The sequence below is a fragment of the Macaca nemestrina genome, chromosome 2 (assembly GCF_043159975.1).
Source record: "Macaca nemestrina isolate mMacNem1 chromosome 2, mMacNem.hap1, whole genome shotgun sequence".
NCBI classification, from domain to species: domain Eukaryota; kingdom Metazoa; phylum Chordata; class Mammalia; order Primates; family Cercopithecidae; genus Macaca; species Macaca nemestrina.
In genome coordinates this window covers 14,463,421-14,479,385 of record NC_092126.1, presented here as the reverse complement: position 1 = coordinate 14,479,385, position 15,965 = coordinate 14,463,421, and the positions used below count along the sequence as shown (strand labels likewise).

The window sequence follows — 15,965 nt, the reverse complement described above, 5'->3', positions numbered from 1 at the left end:
ATGTTGGCCAGGCTAGTCTCGAACTCCTGACCTCAGGTGATCCGCTCGCCTTGGCCTCCCAAAGTGCTGGGATTACAGGCATGAGCTACCATGTCTGGCCTAATTAGGCTGACATTCTCTGAGCTGCTCTTCCCTGGGGGAAATCTGCAGATACATGGCACAGGGCAAGAGGTCACGAAGATGGACAGGGCCAGTGCTAGGAAGTAGAGAAGGCATCAGGAATTTCAGCAATCTCATAGGGCCAGAGAGACAGAAAACAGGGTTACGGTTGCTAACGCAGTAAGGATTTGAGGTAGTCAACATCAAGATTAGAATGGAGTTGCAGAGAACTAAGTCAGATACTAGATAATGTTGTCCCTTGAGGGATTTCCTGAATTTTTAAGCTGTGTCAGAGGTTAGGAAGGAAAGTAGTAGAGTTTTTTTTTTTTTTTTTTTTTACCAGTCACATAGTGTTGTAGAATTCTCAAGATAACTTCTGAATCTCCATTACAATTCCTCCATTAAATGGGTTATTTATTATAAGTACTATTTTTGTGGTATTAAAAAAAATGTAGTACTTCCCAGACTTTTACAGACATAAACATATTGAAGCAAAATATGAATCATAGAACTCTTTATCCAAAGAGAAGGAATTATGCTGGCAAGCTATCCAACTCTGGAAACAGCAGACCAAAATAAATAAGTATATTAGAGTTATCATTCTTTCAAGGCTTTAGGTGAAAGCAAACAGATATTCAAGTATCCAACTTATGAAACTTTAGGGAGTTGAGGAGAGGAAGAGACTAGTAATCATCATTTATATGACCTTACTTGAGACTTTCCTGTGAGCTGGATGAGGACCTGTCTGATTGTGGAAGAGATGCTACACTGCCAGAACTCTTTAAATAAGTTTGAAGACTCTTCTGATAAGATGGCTCAAGGGAATTATATAATGTTTCAGCTTCACCAGGAAAGTGGTTTCTAAGACCCATATATGTCCTGTTAAAAAAAAGAAAAGCAGATGAAGTAACAGCTTTACATAATTAGACATTAACAGTAACATGTACATTCAAGAAGGATGAAGGTAAGCCTACTGGTTTTCAGCATTATCTGCTATGTATCAGGTGAACACTTTCTAAATTGAACAAGTTCCAGTGGAAAGACTGAAGGCTGTTGAGAAAAGCAGATCTCAGTCCAAAACCTGCTGTGCCACTTATGGTTTGTGTGGCCTTGGGTAAACCCCTAAGTGTCCAAATTTCAGTTGCCGTCTATGGAGATAACACTATCTTTGGAGGATCATTCTAAGGATTAGAAAATAATATATAACAAGTACCTCAAACAATATCAGGTATACAATACAAACGATAAATGACAGTTCTTTTTATTCATGATGAAAGTGAATAGGTTATGACAAAAAAAGAATACTGATGATTATACGTCAGTGGCAATATGTAGGAGGCTGTTAGATGTCTAGCACAGATGTAGTGGAGAAAAAACATTCTTAATTTTACTGGAGGGCTAGTCAAGTAAAATACTTGGACACTTCTGATATTTTCATTCTCCCAATACATTTTATTTTTGTTTTTTTTAAAAAAAGATGAAACTGTCACAAAAATATACTATACCGACTTACTTTCTTGCCTCCACTCTGGCCTCAGCATCAGCATCATGAATTCCCTTTTTAATAGTTTCAACCAAGACGGCTGCATGTCTATAAAATAAAATACATTTTTAGAGTTATGATAAAGCTGTATGTTTCACCACAAATGGTACTTACTGCTTATATGTTACATATTAATTACAAATGGGTAGGCGAGGTAAATAAAAATTAATTAGTACACAATAATAAATCTAAGACCATAAGATTTTCTAATTATCTGTCCCATATGTTTTATTAATGTATGGCTTCCTTCTGACAATCCAATTACTGTAAATCTAAAAGTAATTATTTTTATATGGAATTCAGATAGTATATATAGTACCTAAATTTTTAATTTTTAATAAATTAGAGAAAAAAGAATCTTCTGTGTGGTTCCTCACTAATCTACCACTGTAGAAATGATTTGCTAAGTGTGATCAGTTGTGATCTGACCAAATTTGAATAGTAGCTGCCACAGAAGAACGCAAAGAAAACTTGAACAAATTCTATTTTTAAAAAATGAGCCTTAAGAATTCAAGAATTTTCATGAAAATGAAAAACCAGCCATATACTCAAGGTAAATACAGTATCTTCCAAGCTTCAAACTTGAAGCTAATAAGAAATATAGCCATGCAAATAGCCAGCAACCAATCAGCTGCCCACATTTTCCTCTCCTTCATTTCAGAGTTACACTAGACATTGCCCAGTATATACCTGATCAATGACATCTAACAGCTGGTGTGGAGAAACTTCCCAACAAATACCTCTTCTTAAAAATCTCTTTCCTCTGAAAGGAGGTTCCTTCCATCTTAAATCATTCATTACATGATTGATTACACTTAGGAAACTTATATCATATGACTAGAGATACATTTTTAAACTTTTGCCCAACTCAACTTGGAGTATCTTATATAACCCATTCTATTTGAGAAACCCTTACCCATCTCACAAAGAAGAAAATCATACTATTCATAGCTGTAATGAGTTAAGAGGGGCACAACACCACCACAGCTTCAAAGGAAAACCAGTACAAATAACCTTCGAAGCAAAATGAGAAATAATGTAAAACCAATACCATCAACTTCTAACAAACTGGTGACAATGGGGAGGGAAGTGGGAGGAAGGAAGAGGGAATGCGTACCTTTCCAACGAATGAGTCTGCCACTCTTGCAACAATAAATCTAAAAATTCAAATGAACGTCTGAAAAATAAAAGTTAAATGATAACTAAATGTTGTACTGAGAAATACATTAACACTTTCTTTGATACTACTACACTTTGTCCCCTAAATTAAAGCATAAGACATGATTTTAGATCTCTCTTTTTTTTTTTTTTTGAGACGGAGTTTCACTCTTGTTGCCCAGGCTGGAGTGCAATGGCGCAATCTCAGCTCACTGCAACCTCCGCCTCCAAGGTTCAAGTGATTCTCTTGTCTCGGCCTCCCAAGTAGCTGTGAATACCTAACTTACTCAGGATCCAATTACTGCTATGCTAAACAGTTCAAAAAGACTTTAAGAGTTCCCCATAATTTTAACTTAAAATGTTTGTCAAATATAAAACTTAAGGCTGGATGCGGTGGTTCATGCCTATAATCTCAGCACTTTGGAAGGCTGAGGTGGGTGGTTCACTAGAGGTCAGGAGTTCGAGACCAGCCTGGCCAACATGGTGAAGCCTTGTCTCTATTAAAAATACAAAAATTAGCTGGGTATGGTGGTGTACTCCTGTACTCCCAGCTACTTGAGAGGTGGAGGCAAGAGAATCGCTTGAACCTGGGAGGCGGAGATCCCACCACTGTACTCCAGCCTGGGCAACAGAGTGAGAAACTGTCTCAAAAATAAATAAATAAAATGTAACAAGTTTCATTTATTAATTTAAAAATATTTATTAAACATCTATGCACTTGACAGTGAAGATATACAATAGTGATCAAGAAAGCCACAATAATCTGGATCTTTCATTTTTACACTGTTTCCTTACATATGTATGTATATGACTTTACATAAAGTTTGTGTACATTTTCTCCTAAGTCCTCTATTTCTCAGTTTCTTCAACTGTCTCATACTTGAGCTCCTCTCCTTCCTTGGCACTTGATGACACAGCTTTGACTTGTATTTCTTCCTTTATTAACACTTTTTCTTCCACTTTCCCTTAAACAGATGCTCACCTGGTTGGTACCAGTATTTGCCCACTTATCTTTTTACAGTCTTTTTATTGAGGCAACATAATCTATACTCTTAGTTCTGCCTACGAGATATAATTACCACATCTAGTCCTGTATCTCCAGCATTGGTATGTCACTTCAGCTGTCAAAGTTCCAACTAGTTTATGGATGTCTCCACATAGGCAGTGAATGTCAACTCAAACACTACACAGAAAACAACGAATTAATTCGTACCCTTTCAAATCTACTCTTTTAGCTCATATACTACAGATTAGGCAATGAGAAATGGGGAGGTTAAATTAACTTGCTCGAAGTGATAGAGCTAGGACTTAAACCCTGGCATTCTGACTCTAGAGCTCACAGTCTGAAGCACTTGACACCACTCTCCTTATCTATATTCAAAATTACCAAGTCTCATTTCTACACATGAAATATGTTTTCAATTTGTTAATTAAAAAAACCTTCAATTATCAACACAGTTCCACACAGTTCTAGTTCAGACTCTGCCCTTCTCTTCCATGAATTATAACAACTCCTACCTAATTAAACAATCCTTTTCAGTTTCTTTTCAATCACTTTCATAGCTGGAATAAAAATTAGCCTTGGACATCACCTCCTCACCAAAAATCTACAACTGTCAAAGATTCCTACTATCTATGAAATAATGTCAAAATTCCTCTTCATAACTTTCAAAGCCCTCCACACTATGATCTCAACCTACTCCCCAGCCCTCAACCAGGTTCTTTTCCCACTGAAACCTTCCATTTGTCATATGTTCTGGCCTCAGGGGCCTATCTGATGGCTCTGCAGCATATGGCATAGCTTTACATTTCTGCTTAGGTTGTACTCCACTCACTCTCCCTATAGTTAATGGATTGCTCACCATTTTTAAGGCAATTCTATGACACATCTTCTGATTTTGTCTTCTGTCACATTCTTATTTCTCCAACTACCATTTTCCTCAATGTAAGACAAGGGTCAGTTAAACTGTTCTGTAAAGGGCTGGACAGTAAATATTTTAAGCTTTGTGGACCACATACAGTCTCTGTCTCATATTCTTTACCTCTCATCCCCTACCTTTTAAATCACCCTTTAACAATGTAAAAAACACCCTTAGCATGTAGGCTGTACAAAACCAGACTGTTGGCCACATTTTACCTGCAAGCTGTTGTTTGCTGACCCCTGACATAAGACAGATGACTGAACAATTGTTGTCAAAAGTTTGAACCACTTAAAATAACAATGTCTTATTCAGCTTCTTCCTAACACAGTATTTAATTAAATATAGTTATCTAATTAAAAAAGGTAGAGTTCTTTACAATCTTCTTAAACATCAAATGTACAAATCTGTTTTTCCTAACTTTATTGTTGGCAATAGTGGTGTGAAAGTTGTCAGAATCAAAATGAAGTCACTTGTGTTACAACACACACACACACACACACACACACAAAATTGACAAATAGAGCTGAGGAAGGCCATTAAGGGAGAGTTCTCATGAATAAATGACTGATAATAAGAGCTATCACAAAAGACTCCAAAAAAACACAACCTGCACAAAGGCTATTGCAACCTTACAAAAAACAAACAAACAAAAATTCTACAAGGACATCTACCCAGCAACTGCCTGTCCAGCCTCAAGTTGGCATCACCCTTGTTACTGATCCTTGTAGCCCGGGATAACTACCTCAAAATGATTATGTAATCTTCCTCATTTTTCCTTTAAAAACCTTTGTTTTCCTTTACATCCCTGAATATGCACATAGTTTGCTATTGTATGCATATTACCACTGCAATGCTCATTCCTGCATAAATACTAATATCATTTTCTTTCAGAGAACCTCTCTGTTATTTAGGTTGACAGGTGTGACATTAAAAATTGTAGAAACCAGAGACAGAGGCAGACACTAACTGAAAGACCTGATAGGGCTATATACTCTGTTCCAAACACCGGCTATATTCTACTAGTATGTGTCTCATTTAATCCTTATGTTCTATGGGTTTGACATTATTAGCTCTACTAACCTATGCAGGGACTAAGGTTCAGAGCAGTTAAATAATTGCCTAAGGTAGAACAGTCAATGGCAGTTGTAGGACTCTAGCCCAGACCTGACTCTGTATTCCTTGTTCTCTGAAAACCAAGGCAACCAGTAGCCCAAATAAACCAAAGCTTAATATGATAAAATAAGAAAAGTGGGTGGTTATAATAATCACTTCATCCCTTTTCCCTTACATGAGATATGATTAAAAAAAATTTTTTTTTTATGGTTTTCTGGAAGGCAAGAAATTAATGACCAATTCTTGCACCAGACCAATAATTAAACAATGCAGTATCAGCGCTATACTAACAACAACAACAACAAAAATTAAACTTACCTCCTCACGGGAACTGATTTTGATGTGCAATTGCTTGTTATTAAAGGTATAAGTCTGGGTACATGAGTATGCTGAAAAAGATGTTTTAGAAAAGGTTGAAAATACTACACACTTCAAGTGGTCCTTTCTTCTATTTGCCTTACATTCAAGTATTTAGTTACAGAGGACAAAAAGACCAGGTATTAGATTTGAAAGAAATTAAGACCAGTTTGGAAACGTTTTCCTGAATTAACATAATGTCATGAAGATACAGTTTCAAAAGGACAGGTGTGGATATAATATGACCTAACAAAGAAAAGTTAACTGTGTAACTGCAAAGAACTGTTAGGACAATATAATTCTGGGGGAGAGGGAGCACTAAAAGAGACTGGGCATGTATTGGCCACATTTTCTGAAGTACTATGGCTACTGCTGGTAAAAAATCATAATTGCAACGTCATCAAAGCAGGTAGTCGAGTGAATCTATTTCCCTAACTATTGGGAATCCACTTTGAAATGGTGGTCTTAATAGAACTTTCACTTCATTCTGGCTGAATCATCTCTCTCTAGAATTCAAGTAGAAGTTCCACAAAGACATAATCTTCTGATTTCTATTATTAATTCTTATACCCTTCTTTAGTGAAGCCAACACTAACAAGTTCATAATAGACATTAACACAAGCATACATATTTAATTCCTTAAATCTCTTGTATTCCTTCTGAGCTAATGGTACAGGCTGGGTTATCTAGGAAGCAGGCTATGAGATGGAGTTTAGCATGCAGGATATGTATTAGAAAGTGCCCTTGAAAGACAAATATCACATGTTCTCACTCATGTGGGAGATAAACAAAAGTGGATCTCATGAAGATAGAGAATAGGTTAGTCATGATCAGAGGCTAGGAAGGATAGCAGGGAGGAGGGAGGGAAAAGGGACTGATTAATAGGTATACAGTTAGAACAAATAAGATCTAGTGTTCAACAGATCAGTAGGTTGACCATGGTTAACAACAATCTATTGTACACTTCAAATTAGCTGAAAGAGAATAATTAGAATGTTCCTAGCATAAAGATAAATATTTAAGGTGATTAATTCCCTGTTACCCTAATTGGACATCTACACATATGAATGCATTAAAATATCACATATACCCCCAAAATATGTACATCCATTACATATTAATTTTTTGTTAAGTGCCCTTGGGATTACCACCTGTGGACGGGAGAAGGAAGCAGGAGTGGAGCGGGCAGAGGAAGAAATCAAACTGTGACATGGCCCAAGGCTATCTTTGCCCAAAGCCATTATGAAGCTCTAGAACTGAAACAGTCCCTCAGAATACTCTTGAATTGGTCCAAGACAGCCAAACCTTTATACTTTCACATCAATCAGTTATTGGATACGGGCAATTCTGGGAAGGCGCAAGACCTTGGGAAAGGCAGCTCTCTAGCTGAAATAATCCTTTAGGAGACTGGCAGCTGAAGGCTGTCTACTAACAGTTCTCCTAGCATTGGGGAAACAAGTCTTTCATTGAAGGAAAGTGTATATGGCACATCAGTGTTTGCCACAGCTAACTCAACCAAAATAAAAGGAAAAATGTTTTTTCAGCCACTACAGAGAGAAACCATCTATAGGCTTGAAGCTGTTGAAGATGAGAATAATTCAAGAAAGTGTGCTGACATGCCTGTTAGTCAACTGTTCAATTCAGCATGGAAGGACTCTGTGGACCTGCTCCCTACAGCATCCACAAGAGCCCATTTCCCAAATATTACTGTGGATGTAAAACCCATGAAGATCCCCTAGCTACAACAACTATAAAGGAGGTCTTACACACCACACTCCTCTCTTTTTCTTCTAACCTCTCCGAAATCCTAAAGATGGGTTAATCACATCCATGACAGTGGCAAGGATGGAGAGATAAACTAACCTAACTACTGCTACATCATATCCAGGGGGAGTTGTACCAAAGGAAAGTAAAAATTTACCTCAAATCAATTACAGATGAAGCATTCAATCAAACACTAAGAACAATTTACACTTTATTAATACAAGTTGACAACAGGAAAAAAAGCCTCTCTAAAATTAAAAAGAGAATTAGAAATTAAATACAGCAATCTAAGGAAGTACTCAGGAAATAAAACAAAAACAGGAGGTAATATTTAAAAATTATTGTTTTATTGGTGAGATGATAGGCTAGTATAATAACATGAAAAATGAGCAATTTGAAAACAAAGTATAAAGAGTAAAGCCTGAGAATTACAAAATGGGTACTTTCAAATAAGTAGAATTTAAAGGAATTTTTCCTGAAAATACACACAGCTGTAAGACAAAGAGACAAAAAGTTATTCAAAAAATGATAAATGACATTGAGGATTTCAGAATTTGTGTAACAAAAGTAACAGCAGGAAAAGATCTGAGCCAATAAGACAGAAGTACTAAATAAAGAAAAGATCCATGAAAATTAACATAAATTTAAGATACCCAATTTCGGTCCAAAATCCTTGTCCACTGTATTAAGAATAGTATTAATGAAAGACGATCAACTCCTAGACCTGCTGTGGGGAAACTCTTCACACAAAGGGACTGCCTTATAAAACTTCCTAAAGGTTGTTTGGTCGTCGTGGTGGTTGTTTTGCTATAAAATAATCAAACAGTCTCATTTTTAGAGGCAACAATAAAAAGTTAAGAAAATGGGCTGGGCATGGTGGCTCATGCCTGTGATCCCAACACTTTGGAAGGCCAAGGCAAGCGGATCGCCTCGCTTTCCCAAAGTGCTGTGATTACAGGCGTGAGCCATGAGGTCAGGAGTTTGAGACCAGCCTGACCAACATAGTGAAACCTCACCTCTACTAAAAATACAAAAATTAGCCAGGCGTGATGGTAGGTGCCTGAAAAGCCAGCTACTTGGGAGGCTGAGGCAGAAGAATAGCTTGATCTGGGAGAGGTTGCAGTGAGTGGAGATGGCGCCACTGAATTCCCCCGAGTAACAGAGCGAGACTCCATAACAACAACAACAAAATTTGTGAAAGAAAAGGAAAGTGAACCTGAAGTTCAACGGTCAAATTTTTAGTCCCCATATTCTAAATTGGCAAGGAAAAGACAAATCAAAATATACAAAGATAAAAACATGTATGAAAAGTGAGAAAACACTAAAGCCAAACAAGAATGACCCAGAATCAATTAAAAAAAGGGAAGCGAGAGTATAACAATAAGTGGGTCAGAAATAAAAGTAGTAAAAAACTACAGTTAATTACAGTTGCTGAAAATGAAAATATCTTTGTTAAATTTAATTCAATGGGTAAGGGAAAAAATGGCATGAATGAAATAAAATGCATACTTTTTAAAAGGCAGAGACGAGCATAACAAAGGTTTTATTCTTGACAATAAGGAACTTCTAAATTACAAAAAAAAAAAAAAAAAAGGAAAGAAAAGCAGCACAGTGAACAGAAAGCAGACTATAAGAAAAAAATACGATTTCAAGATAATAGTAAAAAACCTTGACCATACATAAAGTACATATATCAAGAACAGTTAGAAAAATGAAACTGACAAAATTAGAATCAGAATTTGCCAGATAAAGTAGATTTTTAAAAAAATGAGACCATAAAGAACTTGAATAATGTAAATAAAACATAAGCTAGATTTAGTGATGAACAAAGTACTCGATTCTATGCCAAAGAATTCCACATTTGTAAATGCTAACAGCCTACCTATATCAACTGATGACGGAACACAAATAAAATTTCAAGGTATTCACCGAAGAATAAATCATTCAACCAAATTCCCTGATCAGAACGTCATGAAATTCAAAAATAATGACAGTAAGAACAAAAGCACCATCTGAAAACAAAAACATTATTATGCAATTCAAAGAAGTTGAAATGGAAATTACAAATGATTGAAAACATAAATAAAATGTGGTAAATTTAAATCGAGATGCTGCCAAAGCCAAACTCAGAAGAAAACCCAAAGCCTTATAATAATAAAGAAAAAGCAATGCAAATTGTCTAAAGATATACCACAAAAATCTAAAAAAATAAAATGAGCCAAAAGTTGGAAAAAAAAAAAAACCAAAGAATTAGAAAAATTAAATAATCTCACTACAACCAATGAAACTATAAATAGATGTTTATAAAGAACCCCAAATAATGCCTCTGTCAAATATATATAAAAGAATACATAACATTCTAATAAGAGAAAGTCAGCTAGGTGCAGTAGCTCACACTTGTAATCCCAGCTTCTTGGGAGCTGAGGTGAGAGGATCACCAACATTTCAAAATAAAGATTCAAGATGCCCAGAGCCTAAAACATTGGAAATATTATTATATAATCTTAAAGACCATTAAACCCTAATAGCAGAACAATATATTAACAAAATATGCAAAACAGGAAAAAAAATTCACAAAATACTTACTCATTTAAATGAATGCCAAAATCTTACTAAACATTAGCCAACCAAATCTAGCAGTATCTTAATGTACAATGGCCGAGCAGAATTTAGTTCTTGAATGTATAATGAATAAATGAAAAAACAAAGATAATCATTTCTAAAGATATTAAAGGGCTATCTGATAAAATGCAACATCTACTCCTGATCAAAATTTAGCAAAATGTGAACAGCAGGAAATTTCCATAATCTAATATACTATATCCACAGAAACCCATTAAAAATCTTATTTAATTGAAGTTAAATATGATCCCACCCAATTAAGGGATAAAACAAACATTTCAATAATTCCTACTATACTTCCTTTGGTTTTTTTTTGAGATAGAGTCTTGCTCTGTCGCCCAGGCTGGAATGCAGTGGCACAATCTTGGCTCACTGCAACCTCCACCTCCCAGGTTCAAGCAATCCTCCTGCCTCAGCCTCCGGAGTAGCTGGGATTATAGGCATGCACCACCACGCCTGGCTAACTTTTTTGTATTTTTAGTAAAGATGGTGTTTTGCCATATTGGCCTGGCTGGTCTCGAACTCCTGACCTTGTGATCCGCCTGCCTCAGCCTCCCAAAGTGCTAGGATTACAGGCATATGCCACCGTGCCCAGCCTCTATACTTTCTGATATTGTTACAAAGGTTCTGGATTAAGGTTGTCTACAATCTTTAAAAAAAAAAAAAAAAAAAGCCTGAAATGGGAAAAAAGGACCATTTTCTAATTTAAAATATGAAAATGGTGAAAAAGAACACTTCCTGGGAAAGTAATATTATGAATAAACTTAATTTTTTTTAACAGGAAAGGACAAACTGATTAAAGAAACTGAAAATACATTTAAGAAACAGACTTACGTACTTATGAAAATTTATTACACAAAACACCATTTCAAGAAAAAGCTACATTGTAATTCACCACATGCTACTAGGTCAACTGGTTTTGTATTGGGGGAAACATCAAGTTAGAAATCTATAAATCACACAAAAATTAAATCCAGTTAGATCTAAACCTAAGAAAAAAATTACAGAAGTTCTAAATGATTGAACATTTTTATGTAACTGTGAAATTGGGAAAGCTGTCTTAACTATAATAAAACCCACAAAATGAACAAGTCTCAATACATACACATTTAAAATTCTGATATGTAACAAAAGAGCTTATATAATATTTGAAGAAATGTCAGACTGTAGAAAATACCACAACATATACAACACAGAATTAATATCCTTATGATATATAAAAAGGTCTTAGAAATAAGTGAGAAAAAATGCACAGAGTATAAACTGGCAATCCATAGAATTATAGAAGGAAAAAAATAGCTAACATCCCTAATACTAGGGATGCAAAGTATAATATGAAATAATGGTTATTAAATTATAAAACCCTAAAGATACTGATAAAAGACAATATTGGCAAAGGAATGGAGAAAAAGGACTCCAGGAAGAAGACTGCAAGAATAAGAATGGTGAGGATAATTATTATTATGATTATTTAATTAATTTATTTTTTTTGAGATGGCGTTTCACTCTTGTTGCCCAGGCTGGAGTGCAATGGCATGATCTCGGCTCACAACAACCTCTGCCTCCCAGGTTCAAGCGATTCTCCTGCCTCAGCCTCCCGAGTAGCTGGGATTACAGGCAGGCGCCACCACGCCTGGCTAATCTTGTATTTTTAGTAAAGATGGGGTTTCTCCGTGATGGTCAGGCTGGTCTTGAATTGGCAACCTCAGGTGATCCGCCTGCCTCGGCCTTCCAAAGTGCTGGAATTACAGGCGTGAGCTGCCGTGCCCGGCCTGGTAAGGATAATTTGATGATATATCCTTAACAGAAGACTAATTTAGACATTAAAAAGAATTACATATATGGATAAGGGATGCTACCCAAGTATATGAAGTTTAAAAAGAAGACAGGCTGGGCATGATGGCTCACGCCTGTAATCCCAACACTTTGGGAGGCTGAGGCAGGCGGATCACTTGAGGCCAGGGGTTTGAGACCAGCCTGGGCCAACGTGATGAAACCTTGTTTCTACCAAAAATACAAAAAAATTAGCCGGGCATGGGGGTGGGTGCCTGTAGTCCCAACTACTCAGGAGGCTGAGGTGGGAAAATTGCGGGAACCCGGGAGGCAGAGGTTGCAGTGAGCCGAGATCGCGCCACTGAACTCCTGCCTGGGTGACAGAGTGAGACTCTATCTCTAAATAAATAAATAAATAAATAAATAAATAAGTCAAAGAATATATTATATATACTTACATGTTCTATATGTGTAGCAAATACATTTGTAAAGGCACAGAATAGAAGTTTGGAAAAGTACACATTAAATTGCTAGAGTGATTAGTAACAAAGGAATAGAATTCAAGGGGAGAGATTTGTTTTTTCAACTCTGTTCTTTTGGACTTCCTCAAGATATGAGTGAAGAGAAATACAGTCATACATAACTTAACGATCGGGATACATTCAGAGAAATCCATTAGGTGATTTCATCATAATATGAACATCATAAGAGTGTACTTGCATAAACCTACATGGTATAGCCTACTCCACACCTAGGCTGTATGTTATAGCCTATTGCTCCTAGGCTACAAATCTGTAGCTGAATTACTGTACTGAATACTGTACTGAATATTACTGTACTGAATAGTCTAGGATAGAGTAACACAATACTAAGTATTGTGTACCTGAACATATCCAACAGTAGTAAAGTAGTAAAGATACAGTAAAAATATAATATTATAATCTTATGGGACCACTGTTGCATATGCAGCCCATCATTGACTGAAACTTTGTCGGATGGCACATAACTATATTAAAAATTTGCCTTTTATTATTTTCTGTAACACGTAACTGTAGATACGTATATGTATTCATATGTACATGTATGTATGTATTATATTCCATATACAAACATGTGTACTTTGCAATCCTCTAGTTCTATAATGACCATCTATGGCTTTTACTATCAGAAAAATAATTCAAAAATGATTTGCCTTTGGGGTTCAAAAAGAAACTCAGTGACTTATTTAGGTATACTGAGAGAGGGGAGTGGGGTGGGGAAAGGAGAGAAAAAGGGGGAAGAAGAAGAAAGAAAAAGCCAGGGAGGCGGAGGAGGCAGCAGTGGAAAAGGAGAGAGCAAACCTACCCGAATGATAAATCTGATTGCTGCACATCCAGAAGTTGCCATGACTTTTGCACTATTGGGGACAAGATTAAAAAGTGTAGGTACAATGGCTTCAGCGCCATGATCAAACTTGTTTCCCAAAACTGTTGAAAGGTGGCTACAAAGGAAGACAAAAAGTATTTTTTTAATAGTTTAACATTAAATACAGATAGAACCATATAATTTTAAAATACTCTTTAACTGAATTAACCTAGGAATTTGTATTTTAATCAGTTGTAATGGCAGAATGGCAGAAAAATGGAAGAAAGATAGGGAAACCTAGATACTACATATTTCCTTCTTTTCCCCATTGTTTAACTGGCAAGTCCAAAGTTGAAATCTGGCATTTTCCTCATCTCTTTGCAATAGCACTTGGAGAAGCCATTTGATTTCAGAATTTAATTATTAACTCTTAAGGACACATCAGGTGAAATAATCAGCTCTGATAGTTCTGACCTTTGGTCTTGATCCAGGAGATACTTTCATTTTGATGATCCATTATCAATCTTAAATTCAGCATATTTTTACAAACAAGTTCAAAATCTTACTCAAATCAATGCTCCTCAAGATGTTCTTTATTTCTATTAATAGAATCACCCCTTTTTTAGTCATAAATACTCCCTTACTTCTTTGGAGTAGGATTTCCAAATCCGCAGTCAAAAATACAACTCTACCATATCTTATTGGGTGATCTTTAGGACATCTGACTTCTCTTTCCAATTGTGTAGTTAAACAACTAAATCAGCCTTTAATTGCACGATTTTAGTTAAAACGCTTAGAAGGGATATGGTAACCACTCAAAGTGCCAACAATTTTGCAATACTGGTTAATTTTTATATATTTATATCTTACTGAAAATACATGGTTGGGATAGAGTTAGCTCCAATAATTCAGGTTCTTGATTCCAGGAGCTCAGATTTAGACCTATGTACATTTATGTACATAGACCTATGCTGTTACAGTATTAGTTTCCTAATGTCTGAACTCACAGGCAAAGAGGATCCTCAAATGAAAAGCAGGGAGGTGTGGATATGTTTGGATGTTGTCTTCCTTTAAAGAGCATGAGTTTTACTTTGGTAGACAGGTAATGTACTTGAGAATCAGCTTGATCTTTATAAGCTTGTTGGGAGAGGCAGAGTCTAGAGATGCCTTACTTTAGAACTGGTTTAGTACTATTCCTATGCAATGGCCTTTCTGGGGTTTCTACTGACTGCCTTGGGTGTTCACCAAGGTTTTTCCATTCTGATTGGTCAGATCTTAAACCTCTCCTATCCCTATGTGAGCTCTGGGAATTGTTTACCTTATAGCTCCCAGGCATTAGTTCCCTTCCTTCCTCAGAGTTGTACCTTTCACATGGACAGGGAAGTATACATCTAGACTCATGGATTCCCATATTATGATCTCTGTAGCTCTTTGTGTGTGTGTGTGTGTGTGAGAGAATCTCCCCATCTTCTCTCCAGTATTCCACACTGCCGATTTTGACCACTTCAGCCTCTGAAACTCTAGTCTCTGTTTCCTCACCTCAGCGAGATTGCCTTGCTCTGCTTAGGTTCCCCCTTCCTTCCCCAGAGTGCCTCCAGGTCAAAACTCATACTGTTCAACATCACTTGCATCTTTTCAGAATTCCATTCCTACCCTGTCTGCTGTCTGTTATCTGGAAACAGATGTTTCACATATATTGTCCAGTTTTCTGCAAGAGAGCTAGTCATGTTTTAAGTATATTTTTCATGGTTACATTTTATGGATTTTTGTATTAATTCGGGTTTTCTTTGCTAGTTGGAGATATTGGGCCATTTTGGTATACTGGGACTTGTATCTTGCAACTGTGCCAAAGTCCCTTTATTATAATAATTTATCTGTAGATTCTCTTGCAGTTTTCTGCATGGATAGTTATATCGTCTGTTAATAATGGCAGTTCTGTTCCTTTTCTTGCAATCCTTATATTGCCTTTTCTTTCTTCATTTCTGACTAGAATATATAATACAATCCTGAGTAGAAATATTGCTAGTAGGCACTTTTGTGTTCCCTATCTTCAAAGGAATGCATATGCAACAACACTGCTTAGGTCAAAAATAGTAATAAATAGAATTTAAGTTCTACCATCCTTGTATTGTGGAAGACTACAAACTTAAAGTTTAGATTTTGCTAAGTTAATGATGCATGTTGCAATGCCAGAATAACTGCTAAAATATCAGAAATTGAGTATTTAATATCCAAATTAGTAATGAGAAAAGTGAATACAGCCAGTTTCC

General features: G+C 36.2%; 1 protein-coding gene across 50 annotated transcripts in view; it reads right to left on the bottom strand.

The window, feature by feature from the left end:
- Positions 1-15,965, bottom strand: part of LOC105470926 (cytoplasmic linker associated protein 2) — a 220,733-nt gene that overhangs the window by 111,827 nt on the left and 92,941 nt on the right. For all 50 annotated transcript variants that reach the window (XM_071090719.1, XM_071090725.1, XM_071090727.1 and 47 more), the window contains 5 exons: positions 13,696-13,831; positions 6,154-6,224; positions 2,760-2,819; positions 1,613-1,690; positions 811-978 (listed from right to left, as the gene is read on the bottom strand). In XM_071090719.1, the coding sequence (XP_070946820.1) occupies positions 811-978; positions 1,613-1,690; positions 2,760-2,819; positions 6,154-6,224; positions 13,696-13,831 (513 nt within the window). The remainder of the gene's footprint in view (positions 1-810; positions 979-1,612; positions 1,691-2,759; positions 2,820-6,153; positions 6,225-13,695; positions 13,832-15,965) is intronic.